We start from the raw sequence: 15,344 nt of genomic DNA, 5'->3' as shown, positions 1-15,344 counted from the left end.
AAATGTTAAAGATACATTTTAGACTAATTAAAAGCCCTCAGAAGATGGAACGATTAGTCTTTTTAAAAAGGAATTTTGATAACAAATTCAATTATATTATAATTCCTTTTCCCTTAACCATCTTTGCACCCATAAAATTGTACTTAATAGACAATCGCTGTATAAGTGTGCCAGTACAAAAATAGATTTAAAGACTAGATTTGTTTATATATGCGCATATATAGAATCTTCCCTTATCAGTTTCATTCTCTACCTCCTATACGACCCCAAAATAAGGTCTTGATACCGTTTCGCCCCGCAGATGATTCGAAGACGGGTCTCATTACCTGAATCGCTCGCCTTGCATATTCAACAAGATGACGACTATAGCTACCAGTTTGTTTGTTGCGACAGATAGCCCAGATATCCAATCCCCTCCCCCTGCTATATCCCAACGATCAACGACCTCTCCCACCCGCGCTCGAAATTCCGTAGGCCAGAGACAATGGGCGGCCATTCATCTTTACGTAATTTCGATATCAGAGAAGCGGCGGAGCACAAACAACAAACAATAAGAAGGCAACACAAAATTGTTTCTTTGAAACAAAAGCACGAAAAAAGTGAAAGTCTAATTCAGCCACAGGGCGACCTAACTAACGTTAACCAAACGTGCGAATGTAGATATGAGGTGAAAGGGGTATCAGGGGGTTAATAATTATGGCTATGGCAAAGTAAACTTAATGAATGAATATTAGGAATCTCAAAGTTCACTCTATATTCTCCGCTCGTTGTCTCAGTTCGCCTTTTTCCACCGCTCCCACCGTCACAATCGAAAGTATCTCGGCACTTTATGGATCTACAATTGTTGCCAGATGTTTTAAACCAGTTTATTTGCCAAAGCCAATTCGAAATCTATAAAAATGTTTATTTATATACTATACAGACATTTGCTACAGATATATACATATATCTATATATTTATACGGTCCATATGTGCAGGAAATTCGATGTCGAGGCGATGCGATGCGGTGCGAGAAAGAGAATATGTTTAGACACAAAAAAATTTAAATAAATTTTATATAAAAAACCGATAATCGCTGCCTCTGATTTTTAATAAAACAAAGCAAGGCAAGTATTGGTGGTCGACTTTTGAGTGCTCTTGAGGTTGAGTGGAAATAATTAAGAATACAAATTTAATTATGGAATGTTGATAGTAAGTAAGCGGCGAAAGGCTACAAGTTTTTGCTAAACTCTTACTAATAATGATAATAAAAGTTAGATTAAAATACTTATTTACTAAATGTGACTACTAGAACTTGAAAGTTAAATTTTAAAATTTTGTAATATTAATATAAGCCAACTTTAGGGAAAAGAAATCTAGTCTTCCACAGCTTCATATAACACCCCAAGATAGTGTATACAAAAGAAAAGTTCAGAAAAAAAATTCCCACGCGTTCCCAATGGACTAACAAAAGCAGCAGGAACAGAAATAGCAACTAGACAAGTTAACAGGTTAAGCCAACTGATTTCGTTCGATTTCGTCGATCTCTGCCTTGGCCAAAGGAGAGGGGAAGGTTGAGATCTAATTAAAAATGCATTCGACTTCGGCCAACTAAGGCGACAACGACAAACAGGGCCAGCCAAAACAGCAGTTTAACCAATTAGCATGTTAGGGCCAACTACAAAGGCAAACTAATGGAACTAATGAGAAGCGTTGGGGTGGGGGTTAGAGGGACTTTATGATTTGCCCAGACCAAATCGAAACCACCACCCACAGCCACCCCTTTTTTTTGTTGTTTATTTTGTTGCCCCGCTGATGCGGACGATTGCTTAACTAACGGGCCAGAAAGTATCTTAAACAGCGCCAGAGTGAGTATCTGACAGATGCGTAAAGCGTGCCGGCAGATTTTCGAATCTTCTTCATTCGGCACCCAAAATGAAAAACTGATTTATATTAACCCGAAAAAAGCAAAAGAATCTCAAATGAATTTATACTACGACAAAAGGCAACGCACGTTTGATGTTGTAGATACATTCGGTTGCTGCTGCCGCAACGCAAGTACAACAGAAAATGGCAAACGAGCAAGTACGAAGAGTATCTCTATCTCTCGGGTTTTTTTTTTTTTTTTTTTTGGACGTGGACGTGTACGAGTGTACGAGCTAAAGTATCTGGGCATGAGTATCTGGTTCCGCGACGCCACTCAGCACGTTCATTATGGCATTTTGTCAGATACAAATTTCAGAGTCGCTCTCGCCCCGAAAGTGTGCCTGTATCTGTATCCGTATTCGTATCTGTATCTGATGTAAATTGTATCTGTATCTGTGCCTCTGCTTCTGCTGCTCTTACTGCGGCTGCTGTTGCTGTTGCTGCGGTTTGTTGCGCGATAAGCATACGGATATGTCAGTTAATTATTTGTTTATATTTCGTATTGCCTCGCTCTCTTAAACTGTACATACTTGGCCCGTTCATGTGCGATGTGCGATGTACACATTTCGTCGCCATTGATACGCCGTTTATGTGGTCTTGGTCTAGACTCTACAGTCTAGAGCTCTAGACTCTACATAAAGTGTGCTATATATATATATATACTCCTACATGGGCACATCTGTATCATATATTTCGCATACGATTTTCTGCTGATTAAGGCAAAAGCAAACTCACTCGGACCACAATTCACTGGATTCTGGCTGATCGCAAATGGGTGCGCTGCTTAATGTTCAAAAACCTCTCAAGATGATTCCATACAAATGTAGCCAAGGACCTTGAAGCTCAAGCAAAATAATGTTTGGCTTAATTATCTTTTTAACAAGTTTGGTAATTTTGTACTATAAAACATAAATATTTTCTTAGATTTTTAGTGTTACGTTTAGCTTAAAAGAGACAACGTAGGAAACTCCCAGATTTAGGATAAATTAGAAAACTATTCCCAGCTAAAACTTTTCAAGAATTGTTGTTAAAAACACATCTGCGTAATATAAACTTAAGTAATTATTTACTAATAAAGAAGTCCAGTAACACGAGTCAAACATTAAAAGGAAATTGAGGATATATAATATCCGCAACTCCTATTTCCTAGATTTAACTTTATAATATATATTTCTAACCTTAAACAAGCAAAACTATAATATTTACCTATTAAGAAATAGGAAACTGACAATTATTTGAAGAAATTGAATTACCTGCTAAAGCTTTCAAATAAAAGTTTCAGTACCAGGAGCCAGAAATGTTTAAGTAAATTGATATCCGCATCTTTGGGGGGCCAGCAGCAAGTGCAGCTGCCACCGCGAAGATGCCAGCAGCAACAATATTTGCGGCAACATCTACAGCAGCAGCGGCAAGCAGCAGCAACAGCAGTAAAAGCAACAGCGGCAACATGCACAGCAGCAACATGTACAGCGGCAACAGCAGCAAGTTGTGGCAGCAGCGAAACAGGCGATAAGGAAGAAAGCACAGGCGGCCAATTCGAATGGGGGAAAATGGCTGGAAAACCGGTGCAGAAATGCCAGTCGCTTTCGTCTGTCTGCCGTCTCGGCCTTTCGCGAAAGATTCGCGCTGGTGTGTTTGCTGGTGCAACAACTTGCAACATGCGACCATGGCTAAATCGAGCTGTGAATGCAGCTGAGCGCCTGCTACAATGCAGCGAACGAACACCTGGAATGGGGCATCCACCTTCGGGATAACCCGGACTCCGGACTCCAGAGCTCCAGCTCTCCCTCCCTCCCTCCACCACCCTTCCGAAACAAATAGTCCCCATTGCCAATCCCAAAGCGATTCCCAAGTTCCATGTGCACTCGCATTCCCAGTGTCTCAGGTTGCCGATTGCTCGTTTTCGAGGGCTGTTTTGCGACAGCAGGGATGTTTCTCTCGGGGGTTGGGAACCCAGATATATATATACATATATATATTGGTATTGGATCAAAATAATAATAAAAAAAAAACTTAAAGACTGTGGGTGAGGCCGCTGCACAGGAGAAAAACCCGAAAAAAGCGTACTACAACAAAAGCTCAGCCAAAGCGGAAACCTGTTTTGGCCACCGAGCAAAGTGAGTTGAGTGAGCAAAGAGTTAAGTTGAGCAGCAGCATTGACCCCAACTGACTCAACGACAAAATATGCCAGAGAAAAGGACGGCAACACTGAGTCAGACAGAGACAGGTAACACTAAAGGAGTTGGAGTCGAAGTTGTAGACTGAAGATTGGAGACTGGTGCCTCGGGAGATCTTTCGTATCCGAATAAATGCAGAACATGGTGCGAAATATTTAATACAAAAATGCTGAAAAGGAGTTTGGCCTGACAAAATAAAGCAACACATAAAGCCAAGTACAGTGAATGTTGGTTAACAGAAACTACAATTTATATTGCCTAACACTCAAATCTTTTCCTAGAAGTATTTAAGTCGGTTATGTTTATGTTTTGTTTTAATTTGATGTATACTCCTAAAAACCGATCAAAAGTTGTCAAATTTAGCCCCTGTGTTATAATAGAGATTTCTGGAATTATAAACGTTTTTTATTTTATAAAGTTTTTTCAGCCATATCTTGCGTTGATTTGACCCAAGAAAGTATACAATATGTAAATAGTTTACTGATTTTTCTTTTTTCAGCTATGTAATATGGAAATTGAGGTGTAACTTTTCAATTTATACAAAAAAAAGGAGATTCGAATGTGATGAATACATTTTAAAGTTCATCAAAATTGACTTGCTAATCTTCTTCTTTTTTTCAGGGAGTTTTTTGAGATGGATTTCAAAATCTAAAGTTACATAAGTTTGAAGAATTTAATACGTTTTACATCAAATTCTATGATTTGTGTTATAGAGTTTAACCTGTACTAGCCAACTGCAGCAGACGTAGCGAGGTGAGTCCAAGTAAACCTGTTTACAGTTCAAACTTCGCATTCGATATATTCGATGTGAACTCTTTTTTGTTGTGCCATGTTCGTCTGGCAGGTTCTGGGGCCGCTTCTTCTTGTTCTTCTTCTTGGCCGACCATCCATCCGAGTTGTTTTAAGCCACCTACGAAGCCGAAGCTTAGGCCGGGTTATCTTCAGCTTAATTGGGTCATTCACACGCGCCACTTGCCTGCCGATAGAGAGGGATATACCATATACATATGTACCGGCTCCATGGCAAGATAAAGATTCAGATGGAGACACCGCTGAAGAAATCACAAACACACAACTTTTTTCCAGCCTAGCAACAACTTCCGGTGTGTCTCAAAGACGAAACGAACAAGAAACTAAAGACGAAGCATACATTACATGTTAGACCACTCGAAGACGTACATATGCGAAGACGGGGGCAAAACAAACGGTGGAGAACAGAGGGAGAAAATTTAAAGATATATGTATAAATAAAAAAAAAAAACGTCACTTAACGACCCGAACAAATAACACTGTTTATCAAGTGAAGAAAAGTATTTAAAATGTCGAGTATGCCAGGTATTGTGCTTAAATGCATGCCCTTCATCGGTATTCCAGTGGAATGCACTTGGTATTGGTATTTGCTCTTCGAGAGTATAAAAAACTGGAAAGTTTTACAATCTTTCTTTATGCGAAACCGAAGGTTAAATAGGCAATGAATATAGTACGGTAGAATGTTTATATATTTATACAGTATAAAATTATCAATGGCTATTATGATTACTAAAGATACTTAAAGATCAAAGGATTAACATTAAAAATATAATAATATACATAATTGAAAAGGCTTTAAGGATAACGTCCCACTTTAGTTGGGTCGGGCATGGTTTTTATTATTAAATATAAATATTAAGGAATTTAGGGCATGCTTTTTAATATTAAAAGTTTCCAAGTACCCATAGAGTTTAAAGATAACATTTTAGATTATAACAACACATACGTTATTAAGAGGAAATGCTTTTAATATTGCGAACATATACAAGATAAGTACATTTTAAGGCTATACATCATTGTTTTAAGTTGACTGAAATTCTTGCATAAATAATAATAAAATTGCATAACTTTTTCTGCTAATCTAACCAATAAAATTCAAAGATAAAGTATTTATCGAATGGGTTGAAAGCAGAAGATTCGAGTATCTTGCAGATATAAATGAACGGAACAACGGTTAACTCTCTCTCCCACGCACTTCCTCTCTCTCAATCTCAATCTGTTTCTCTCTCCTATTCTACCTACAAGGATCAAAGGATCAACGATTAAGAAGAAGCAGAGATATAGAGAGGGCGAGAGAGCCAAAGACAAGGCAAAAACAAAGTCATCAGCCCAAAGACAAAGGCAAATAAATGAAAAGACAAAAGAGAAGGCCGTAAAAACTCAACCGACAACTTCTGGATGTGCGAGTGGGATGGCTTGAATGGATAGAACGAGATAGAGCGCACATTGTACATCCATCATTTTCTAGGCGATGCAGGCAACAACAACAAGAAAAACAACAACAAAGTGCACTTTATGCTTAGGAAATTATTTGGCAATTTCAAAGCCTCGAAAAACTGGTCTTGATCTATTTTTAAAAAGCCAAGCTTGTGGCTTAAGCTCCCTCGAGCATAAAAACATCAATCAAACGAAGTTCTACACCAAAAATCGCTTCAAGGTCTTATCAAAATTCAAATAATACAAAAAAAGAGGCATATAAAAACCCGAAATAAAACTGGTTTTTAAATGCAAAAACCACCCACACACAAACGGGTATAAAACGCTATAAACTAATTTGGCGATAAGAATATAAAAATGTACTTACCCAGAAGCTGTGCTGATAATCCAATTTGATTCTGATTTCTTTTGATTTGTTTTTATTTGTGTTTTCTTTCGATTTAGCACTGATAAATGCTTTGACTTTTAATCCAACTGCAACAACAACAAGAACGGCACAATTTTATTAGATGCAACAACAATCAAAAGAGCACACACTCTCTGCTCTCTCTTCCTCTCTTGGTCTATAAATGTGCCTTTGTGTGCGTGTGAAAATCAAAACAAAACACGGCAAAAACACTTAAAACTCAATGAGAGAGAAAGAGAACTACAGCGGGAGAGAGAGAGTGATCCGCTTTGCTTTTGTTTTAGTTTTTCTTTAGTGACTGCAACATGTTGAATGTGTTTACTCTCGCCCTAACGGTAAATGCTAGTGCTGCAATTTAAAAACTCTCTTTTCGTCTCAAATTAAATTTAAACATTATTTACAGTCGGCAATTTTCCCTTGCAACACAAACACACACATACACACACGGACACTTACAAATAAATAATGTACGCACACCTAAGCAAAGGACGCTGTTGAGGGTTGCATTTTATTTTAAAAGTAATATTTAATATTTGCTTACTTTTATCTCATAATACACTGTTAACAATTTGCACTGTTTTCATAGTTAAGTTTTAATACCGGAAAAATCCTACACAGAATTGGAAACAAAAATAATATAACGCCGCCAACAAATTGTGTTTTGTTTATTAACTTTTCTCACTTTTATGTACACGTTTAATTCATTTTCTTGCTCACTTAGCATGCACTTTTCAGTTACTTAATTGAAGTGTAATTTTTTACGAAAGTTTTCGACAATTTTCGAGCGCTAAAACAAAGAAACCGCGCTCGACGATAAAACCGCGTCCGACTCGCGCTGTTTTTTGTTGTTTTGAGAGGCCATAGAGGTGGAACTAGAGCTGGCGATAACAATATCGATCAAACGATGGCTGCTCACCTACTGGCTTGTCGATGTTTTTCGCTGGTAACTCTGGCAACTTTAGTTAGTTTAATCTGATATCGAGCAAGGTGGTAATATTGTGTGCAAAATTTGAAACATTTTCCTCGCGATTTTCAAAATCTTGTTATTTAATTTATTTGATGTATATTTTTTATAAATATAATTAAAACATTAATTTATATAGATTATATAATAATATAATATAAATTATAATAATATATATAATATAATTATATTTTTTTTATATTTTTACTTGTTTTACATATATTTCTTATTTACTATAATATTTAAACATATACTAACTTAAAAAAGAATGAACTCACATGACATAACATCTTTCAATTGTCTTTAAGATTTGGTTTTCGAATATGTTATTACGTTTGGCTGCAGAATCATATTTGTTTTGTTTCGCATCCCTGGTTTCATAACGTTACGTTGAAAGGCAATTGCATTGGTCTGGCAACTCTAGCCGCTCACACACACATTCGCCACCCAAATGTATCGGAAACATGCAGCCAAGATAAAATAGTGAAAAAACTAGTTAGCAAACACAACCGATCAGTGCGGATAATAAGAATTGGCAATACAAAATTAAATGGTAAACAAACGTTTGAATTCGAAGGGGCTAATTAACCGTACAGAGTAGCCAGTGAAAGCAAGAATACTCTCTCGGCTCCGAGTGTGTGTGTGTGTGGTTGTAACTGTATGCGTGTGTCTGTGTTGACAAAATACAACAAATCGCAGCGAAAACAGGAAGTGTGTGAACGATAAAACATAAAGATTGCACATTCAAAATAGGCGACAAAAACTGGGGGACAGTATGGAATCTATACACTTATGGCCCACTCACATCTGTCCGCAGATCAGGGGGCGTTTTTTTTGGGATTTTATTTGGCATTAACGACTGGTTTCTCTGGTTAAATGTTTTGATGCTGCATTGGATATTTAGTGAAACATCACGTCATTTATGCCACGCTTTTCCAAACACCACGAGCAAATTGATTTGACTGCATTTAAATATATAATAGAGTTGGTTGTGCGTCATAGGTTCATTAGCTACATACATAGTATATAATGTTGTGGATCGCTTTCATATGTTAATGCTTTTGTTTTTGTTATTTTTTTCTTTTTATCGCAGTTTCGTGCTATCGCCGAGCCAGCTCAGAAGCAGCCGCTCCCCAACTGAGAGCACGGAGAATCCAGCTCTGGCCACTTGCTCCTCCGGATCCGGCTCCTGCTCCTGCTCCCCCCAATCCTTACCCCCGCCTCCTCCCGCCAAATTCAAACCCTACTCCAAATGACGGACGGCGAACAGCAGGAGGCGTTGGTCAAGCGGGCCGAGGACGAGCGCGAGGACATCTTCCGGCGTTACGAACTTGGTCTAGATCCCAGCAATGTGGTTGACTCATGGGAGAATCCCACATTCGAGCTATACCACATTACAGACAAGTAAGATGCGAATTTAATAACGTGAAAACCCATTAATAAATCTTTCCCTTCCACAGATATGGCTTTATGCACGACTCCCGCCTACCGACGACGCGGGACGCCCAAGAGATGCATCGTAATAAAATTGAAATGGAGCGGGACAAGAAGTGGGTAAAGATGCTGAATCAATGGCCACCGCCCCACGACAAGTTGCATAAGCGCGTCTACAAGGGCATACCGGATCGTGTGCGGATGGTTGCCTGGAATAAGTTGCTGGACATCCAGCATGCGATCGACAGGAATACCGGCGTCTATCCACGTATGCTACAGCTGGCCAGGAAGTATTCAACGGAGACCCGACAGATCGATGCGGATGTTAATCGCCAGTTTCGCGACAATCTTGCCTTTCGAGAGCGCTACAGCGTAAAGCAGTGCTCGCTATTTAATGTGCTCAACGCCTACAGTATCTATAACTCAGAGCTGGGCTACTGCCAGGGCATGGCCTGCGTGGCCGGTGTGTTGCTGCTTTATTTAAATGAGGAGGAGGCCTTCTGGGCACTTAACACGCTGATAACAGACCAAAAATATGGAATGCATGGGCTGTTTATTGAGGGATTCCCCAAGCTGACGCGATTTATAGACCATCATGACCGCATCATGTCAAAAATAATGCGTAAACTACATAAGCACTTTACCAAACATAACGTCGACGCCCTGCTGTATGCCATCAAGTGGTTCTTTGTTGTCTTCGTAGAACGGGTGAGTAACCACAAGTTGTATTCGTAAAACAAATTCATCGAATATTTATCTTTTTGCAGGTCCCTTTCAGTTTGAGTCTGCGCGTGTGGGACATTTTCATGTTAGATGGCGATCGCGTTATTCTGTCCATGGCCATCACCATTCTGTATCTTCACAAAGACGAGTTGCTGCGCTTGAAGGACATGGACGCCATCATCGAGTATCTGCAAGTGAAACTGCATAAGAACTTTGGCTACAGCGACGATGACGCCATTCAGGCCCTGGAGCGAGTGATGAAGAAACTCAAGGACCTCAAGCTGGATGTGCCGCCGCCTGCGAAATCAAATGAGTTTCCCACCCGCAAATTGGGCGACTTTGTGGAGGCCGACATGGAAAAAAAGATCGGGCGCAGAAGAAACGATTACACAGATGCAGAGAAACAAGTCATAACAGATGTGATATCAAGGTGGGATCATGATAGTTAAATAAAATAAAATTGTAGAGATAATACTATTATTTGCAGACAAGAACAAAACGCGATTGACGTTCAATCCACAGTGTCCTACGAAACTTCCGAGTGCGCCACGGGTAAGTCATGAGTAACACACAAGTCCTTACACTGTTTATCTACTAATACTAATGCTTGCTTTAAACAACCCACTTACTCTAACCCCCGACTGTAACTATAATCTGCAATTTTAATTGAATATTCTTACTCTTTATTTCGTATTGTGTGGTGCAAGTTTATCACAAATTATATGTATATATCATGTATATGTAAACAGAAACACAAGCAGTTCCCCAGAACGAACTTGAATCGGTGTTGCCTTAGATATAATCCTATGTACAAATTCCTGTTTAGCTATAGAAAATTATATGGCATATGTTATTTTGTATATTTGTGTAGCAACGTATAGTTTTTCAGTTTGAGTTTACGTTAAGATCGTAGCCACTTTCAGCGGGTCATCGTTGGCAATTCAGCCCAAGTGCGTCATCATCTCGCTGACCGAAGCATTAAACTAATTGAATAATATGCTAATATTGACCTTTTGCACGTTGAAAGGGGCGGGAAAAGAAGAGAACTCTTATCTGTGTAATGTGATGGTTCGAGTAAGAGTATCGAATGTTAGTGGTTCTGGATGAAATACCAAGTTTTAGACGATACCCCTTTAGCTGTAATGGATCTACTGGGCACTAATTCTAACTGTTTATGTAAAGTACTAGCATTTAAGGGCCAATAACCAAGGCAACCACAAAGTTCATGCTTATTAAATACGCCCCTCGACGTTCATGTAATCGGATGATCCATTTTTGTAACCATTGTCTAACATTGTCCGCTGCGTGTACATATATATCCGTTTCGATCACAAGCCACCACCGCTTCTACGTCTTCCCGGCAATCGGAGCTGCAAAATAAAAACCGAAATCAGATATGACCTAATCCGCAATCGCTTCTGTAATTCTGTTCCTAGGTGATGGATACTCAATGAAAACCTTTCAGAGTATCACTAGCTTAGCCACCTCGCCGGCGAATAGTAGCTACTCGCTGTACAGCAACGGATTTGTGGTGACCACACTCGATAGTGCCCAAGACCCTGCCCGCAGCCAGAGTATCCATAATCTCAGCTACCTACAGCCGCATCCAGCTCTGCCCAACGGGTTGCAGCACATGAGGCACAGCTTTAGTAGCGATAGCGACAGTCGTAATCGCCTCGATCTGGATCAGGCTCTGGAAGTGCTCCAGCGTCAACAGCTACCCCTCCATCCGAAGACACCGAGCAGCCAAGTAGTGTATATCATGCAGAACGGTGACGGAGCCCGGCACATGGACATCGGGAATCGAGATGCAGCGAATGAAGATGACGATGATGCGCTGAGCGTGGAAAACACACGACTCTAATTTTAGTTTATTCGTAATTCGTAATATTTCTTTGTGTAGTTAAATGTTTTGCCACCTTGGTTTGTAAAACGCATATGCCAATAACGATTCCCCCAAAAGAAAACCTTAAACATTCGCTAGTAATATCCACACGTACTTAGCTTTAATTTTTGTATTGTCGAAATCGACAGGAAATTTGAATTTGTTATTAATCTGCTAGAACATGCTAGCTATCGATGTTTGTGTTTTAGTGTTTTTTCCCACATTCTGCCTACGTTCTACCACTCTCCGATATTACCTAACCGAGAGTCTCAACTTAATATTCCAAAAACTGATAACTCCTAAGACTCCAACGATTCCGTTTAAAACTACGTACAACGGTTAATATTTATTGTTATCCGTTTAACTACTTCTCCATACTTATTAACTACCTATTACCCCGTACTAATTATGTACTTTAAGCTTTGCTCTTGCATTTATCTTATTTTTGCCTTACAAAAGAAACTCAACTTTAGTTTATGTTAAAGCCAAATTGAAATGGTAGTTGTAATCTGATTAGCTAATAATTATATGATTATACATATAGCAAAAAGTACCACACAAATAAATATGATTTTGTACTGAAATGAAAAATACACTCGCCGGCATGGTTGATTTAGCAATCAGTATTATCTTTTCTATTGTACTGTGCAAGAACTGTTTCAGGTTCAGAACCAAGTAATAATCTGCAGTATTCGATTCGATTTGCACCTCACAAACAACAACCACAACAACACTAACACCGCTAACCAAAATTTCACATTTCCACAACCACAATCAAAAACTAAATGCAATTTTCCAAAAACCAAACTTCTTTCCAACGCATTGGCAACACGACGAACTGGGATTGGTCAAACCAAATTTGAATAATACGAAAAAAAAAAAAAAAAACTCGAAAATGTATACCCATAAATGCAATTTATTAGTTACGCTTACTGTTCCCGAGGATTCGCATTCAATACGAAGTTCGCTTGCAGGTACTTCAGTTGCCTCGCACGGCTCATCCGAGACCATGTCACTGGAGGACAATAAGTAAGTATATGTATTCATTATTATTGAAAAATACATGTTATAAACGATACAACGGCTTTTCAAGTATCTTAAGCTAACTTTTTACCACCCACTCCCCTTGCAGTATTCACCTGAGGACCGCCAACATGCTGCAGAACACACCGCAGCGTGAAATGCTTCTGGGCACCTGACGTCAGCTGCCGCCTGCGTCCGCCACGACGCAGGCAGCTGCAGAGAACCGTCAAACACTCACCACAGCAACCTCTACGGGATTAGTAGTAGCAGGAGCATCGGGAGTTAGCCCCACATCTTCGCCAAGAGCCACACCCACGCCGCCGCCCGTGCCGCCAAGATCTCCACTAGCGTTGGGATGACTAGCAAAGCAAAAGGAGGCGGCAAACCGAAGTGGGATTACCTAGTTCCTGGTGCTTGCCGTCGCCTGCCTTTGCTTAGCCTTAAGTCTTCTAGCCCTGCCCCCGCTGAAAACACTAAAACTAGGACTTCCATAGGAGCAGCATTAGCAATCAACAAGCTTCAAGAGTCTGAAGTCATACACTTTGTACATACGCCGCGGGAAGCTTGGGCACGACTTGGTAGTGAAAACCCAATTCCGGGATTAGATGCGCCAAATTAAATTTACAAAAAGTTACGAGTTAAACAATTGATAAAAGCAATCGAGAATTACATACACAAAATGCTAATGGAACAATATTTAAGCAAGAGCAAATCGTATCTAATACAACTACAAAGCGGTTAGAAATCTATTAATTGCATATTGAATTCAACTCAAAACATATATTATATATAGAAATTGTTGTAAATTGTACTTGTATATACGTACCGAACAAAATACAAAGCAACGTTAAAAAGTTACGTCCATGAAATGCAAACGAATGTAAAGGCGAAAAGCAACCAAATATTAATTGAAAGCTATAGATAACAGAGAATCGAATGATTACGCTAGATATATGTATAGTTATACCAGCATAGCAGTACACGACCAGAAAAAACTGACAAATGAATTGAGTATTTATAATTAATTTCATGATTAACCTTTACACAAACATGAATCACTAGTTTAAGTTTCTCAGCAAAAGGAATTATGTTTATTTTAGTTTAAATTATGTTCAACAGCGTTTCAAAATAAATCTGTCAACTGAAGCTAAGCTAATCCCCCGCCTTGGTATCCAACTTGCCACCCTTTTCTATGACAGCGCCAAGGTCCTTGAGGGACACCTCCCCTGAACCGCGAGCGAGGGGCTGAGGTTGGTTGGGACCGGGTTTCCAACCCACAAAGTAGATTATTTGGAAGGTTGCTGGTATACCCTGCTCGTTGGGCTTGGCATACATTTCCTGATAGATGGCACTGGCCGCCAGCATTGTATCCCGACTAAGATGGGCCGGCCGATTAAATGCCGCATTGTTCTCAGCCATTCCCTTGAGATCCCACATTAGCTCAAACATGCTGGGATAGCCGATGACCAATTCATCGGTGTCTATGGTCAACATGGTGAAACCAGCACGATTCAGTAAGGATCCAATATCACGGATCTGGGTAAAGGGTGAAATGTGAGGGGATATTCCCCCTTTGCGTTCCAGTTCGGCTAATTGGAGAGACGAGCGGAGCTCGTACAGAGTGTCACCGCCAAACATAGAGGCTATGAAGACACCATCCGGTTTTAGAATACGCTTGATCCTGGCGAAGCAGCCGGGCAGGTTATTTACCCAGTGCAGACTCAAGCTAGAGATGACAAGATCTAGGGAATTTTCTTCAAACTAAAAAGGGATTCTTGCTTAGAATTATGATTTCGGGGTAAATAGCTTTATTACCTACATCTAGATCCTCCTCATCTTTGACTAGTTTTAACATTTTAAGACCTGGAGTTCCCTGCGCTTGCTCCAGCATCGAGGCACTGGTATCCGTGAGGGTTAGATGCTCCACGCTCTCCGCTAGGATGTGTTTCGACAGATAACCACGACTGCATCCTATGTCCGCCGCCGCTTTGAATTCTCGCTTGATGTCGAAAACTCTGTCTGCCAGGCGAAAACCCACTTCCTCCTTTAGGTAATCGTATAATCCTACATCTTCACTGTAGAAGTCATTTTTATTTTAGAGCAATTTTTTTATAGTATGAAGAAAAGCTCACCTGAGGGCGGCTCTTTCCTTTTGCAATCTCTTGGCATTCCGGTCGAATATGTTTTGCGAGGTTTGGCTAAGAGAGGATAAAGGGCGCAGCTCACACCTGACTTTTAAAGTCGATAGTTTACTTAATTTTCTTAGCATTATCTCTCTTTGGATTAATGCAATGCTGTAATAATCAACCGGCTATGACAAAATGAAAACATTTTGTTAATGTTTTCTACAAGTCGATGATTTTATACCCTACTATCGTTTGTTTCTTAATGTAATACCTCTAAAAAATTAAAGTAATATTTAGGGAGGATGCGTTTCTCAGCTTTTTTTTATTTGGCCTATTAAAATATATTTTTAAAATTTTTAACATAGCAATAAGTTCTTATTAGTGTGTTTTGAATTCATACATTAAGTTAAGTTTCAACACCTAATATTGTAGGGTATATAGCAACAGCTGTTT

General features: G+C 39.5%; 3 protein-coding genes across 5 annotated transcripts in view; 1 reads left to right on the top strand and 2 right to left on the bottom strand.

Annotated features, from left to right (window-relative positions):
* The window catches only part of LOC108106439 (neurogenic protein mastermind), a 79,252-nt gene extending 71,667 nt beyond the window's left edge, over positions 1-7,585 (bottom strand). Inside the window, exons 1-2 of the mRNA XM_017213472.2 lie at positions 7,278-7,585; positions 6,698-6,804 (exon numbers count right to left, since the gene is read on the bottom strand). The gene's annotated coding sequence lies outside the window, so the exon portion shown is untranslated. The remainder of the gene's footprint in view (positions 1-6,697; positions 6,805-7,277) is intronic.
* Positions 7,586-8,119: 534 nt separating this feature from the next.
* On the top strand, positions 8,120-13,916 carry LOC108106633 (USP6 N-terminal-like protein). Of its 3 annotated transcripts, none has more exons than XM_017213838.2 (7): positions 8,120-8,253; positions 8,794-9,104; positions 9,161-9,842; positions 9,902-10,287; positions 10,345-10,409; positions 12,717-12,771; positions 12,875-13,916. In XM_017213838.2, exons 2-7 carry the CDS (start codon positions 8,953-8,955, stop codon positions 12,939-12,941), a joined length of 1,407 nt encoding a protein of 468 aa, XP_017069327.1. In that variant the 5' UTR covers positions 8,120-8,253; positions 8,794-8,952; the 3' UTR covers positions 12,942-13,916. The 3 variants fall into 3 exon arrangements, with proteins under 3 accessions (XP_017069327.1, XP_017069326.1, XP_017069325.1); XM_017213837.2 differs by having other exon boundaries at positions 12,666-12,771; XM_017213836.2 differs by lacking the exons at positions 12,717-12,771; positions 12,875-13,916 and adding an exon at positions 11,294-12,337.
* On the bottom strand, positions 13,828-15,214 carry LOC108106634 (arginine-hydroxylase NDUFAF5, mitochondrial). The gene is made up of 3 exons (XM_017213839.2): positions 14,898-15,214; positions 14,585-14,840; positions 13,828-14,526 (listed from the first exon to the last, which is right to left on the bottom strand). Exons 1-3 carry the CDS (start codon positions 15,032-15,034, stop codon positions 13,918-13,920), a joined length of 1,002 nt encoding a protein of 333 aa, XP_017069328.1. The 5' UTR covers positions 15,035-15,214; the 3' UTR covers positions 13,828-13,917.
* Between the last annotated feature and the right edge of the window lie 130 nt (positions 15,215-15,344).

Source organism: Drosophila eugracilis, unplaced genomic scaffold (assembly GCF_018153835.1).
Source record: "Drosophila eugracilis isolate 14026-0451.02 unplaced genomic scaffold, ASM1815383v1 contig_1172, whole genome shotgun sequence".
Taxonomy (NCBI): Eukaryota; Metazoa; Arthropoda; class Insecta; order Diptera; family Drosophilidae; genus Drosophila; species Drosophila eugracilis.
This window is presented reverse-complemented; position numbering and strand designations above follow the sequence as displayed.